Genomic DNA, 970 nt, shown 5'->3' on the forward strand with positions numbered 1-970 from the left:
ACTGAATTTATAGGATAACAGTTTCTTAGACGGTGTATTATTCCATGTATGTTAATTTAATTTACTAAATATATAAAGTAGTAGTTAAGTAGAATACATGTACATATGTTGCACAGCAAAGAGTATTTCAACTTCATCGTGTTGCATACTGATGTCCACCAATTACTATGTGATGTATACACAAACTGCGATAAGGTACAAAGTAGTCCTATCACTACCACCATTCGAATGTTAACGAGAGTCTCTGTAGTGGTCCAATGATAAAATAAAAAATCAAGCAAAGTCCAGGTAGCGAAGCTGGTCGATTATTGAAAGACTTCACTCACTTTCAGGCCAGTAGCATCTGGCAGGCATCGTCTCGGTGGACATGGCGGTGTCGTGTCGCCTGGCACAGGGCGTGAAGCTGCTGCTAAAGGAGCCACTGCCCATGGAGCTGGGAGAACTCGACGTCCCACCTGGAACATCCAGGTAATTGCCTTGAAACGGTTTGCTGGGTCGTCGAGCATGTCAAAGGAGCACGGGACGAAGGAAGGTCGAACTAAAGCGGAGACTCACTTAAGGAGGTGCCCAACTGACCGTAGCCGTTCATCGTTGGGATCTGCATCGACTGCATCGGCTGCAGCTGCGGTTGGAGCTGCGATAGACAGGATAAAATTGTTAAATTTACGTACACGTATTATTTCAGATTATTGCTATTATTCGAGGCTACTTTCTATAATGAAACTTTTTAATTAGGTAAGCGAGGAACTTACCGATTGACAGTGGCCGTACGAAAGCTGCGACTGCTGGATGCTCCAGGGACTGTTGAAGACAACGAACGACCATTTTTAAGGTGACTTTACCAGGCGTAGTTGGAGAGGTATATGAGGAATGATTAGAGAATTGAAATCGTTTGGAGATTGGTTCTGAGTGGAGCCAAGCAGACACAGGTAGGAGGATGTTTCTCGTTATTATGTAACAAGTTATTTAC

At 43.6% G+C, this 970-nt stretch overlaps 1 protein-coding gene across 5 annotated transcripts in view; it reads right to left on the bottom strand.

Annotated features, from left to right (window-relative positions):
* LOC128896673 (forkhead box protein D1-like) overlaps window positions 1–970 on the bottom strand; it is an 18,957-nt gene continuing 17,987 nt past the window's right edge. For 2 of the 5 annotated variants that reach the window (XM_054160030.1, XM_054160032.1), the window contains 4 exons: window positions 753–801; window positions 556–634; window positions 327–476; window positions 31–244 (listed from right to left, as the gene is read on the bottom strand). In XM_054160030.1, coding sequence (XP_054016005.1) covers window positions 57–244; window positions 327–476; window positions 556–634; window positions 753–801 — 466 coding nt within the window. In that variant the 3' untranslated portion in view covers window positions 31–56. The other 3 variants (XM_054160033.1, XM_054160031.1, XM_054160034.1) reach the window with 3 other exon arrangements.

The sequence above is a fragment of the Hylaeus anthracinus genome, unplaced genomic scaffold, assembly GCF_026225885.1.
Source record: "Hylaeus anthracinus isolate JK02 unplaced genomic scaffold, UHH_iyHylAnth1.0_haploid 11978, whole genome shotgun sequence".
Taxonomy (NCBI): Eukaryota; Metazoa; Arthropoda; class Insecta; order Hymenoptera; family Colletidae; genus Hylaeus; species Hylaeus anthracinus.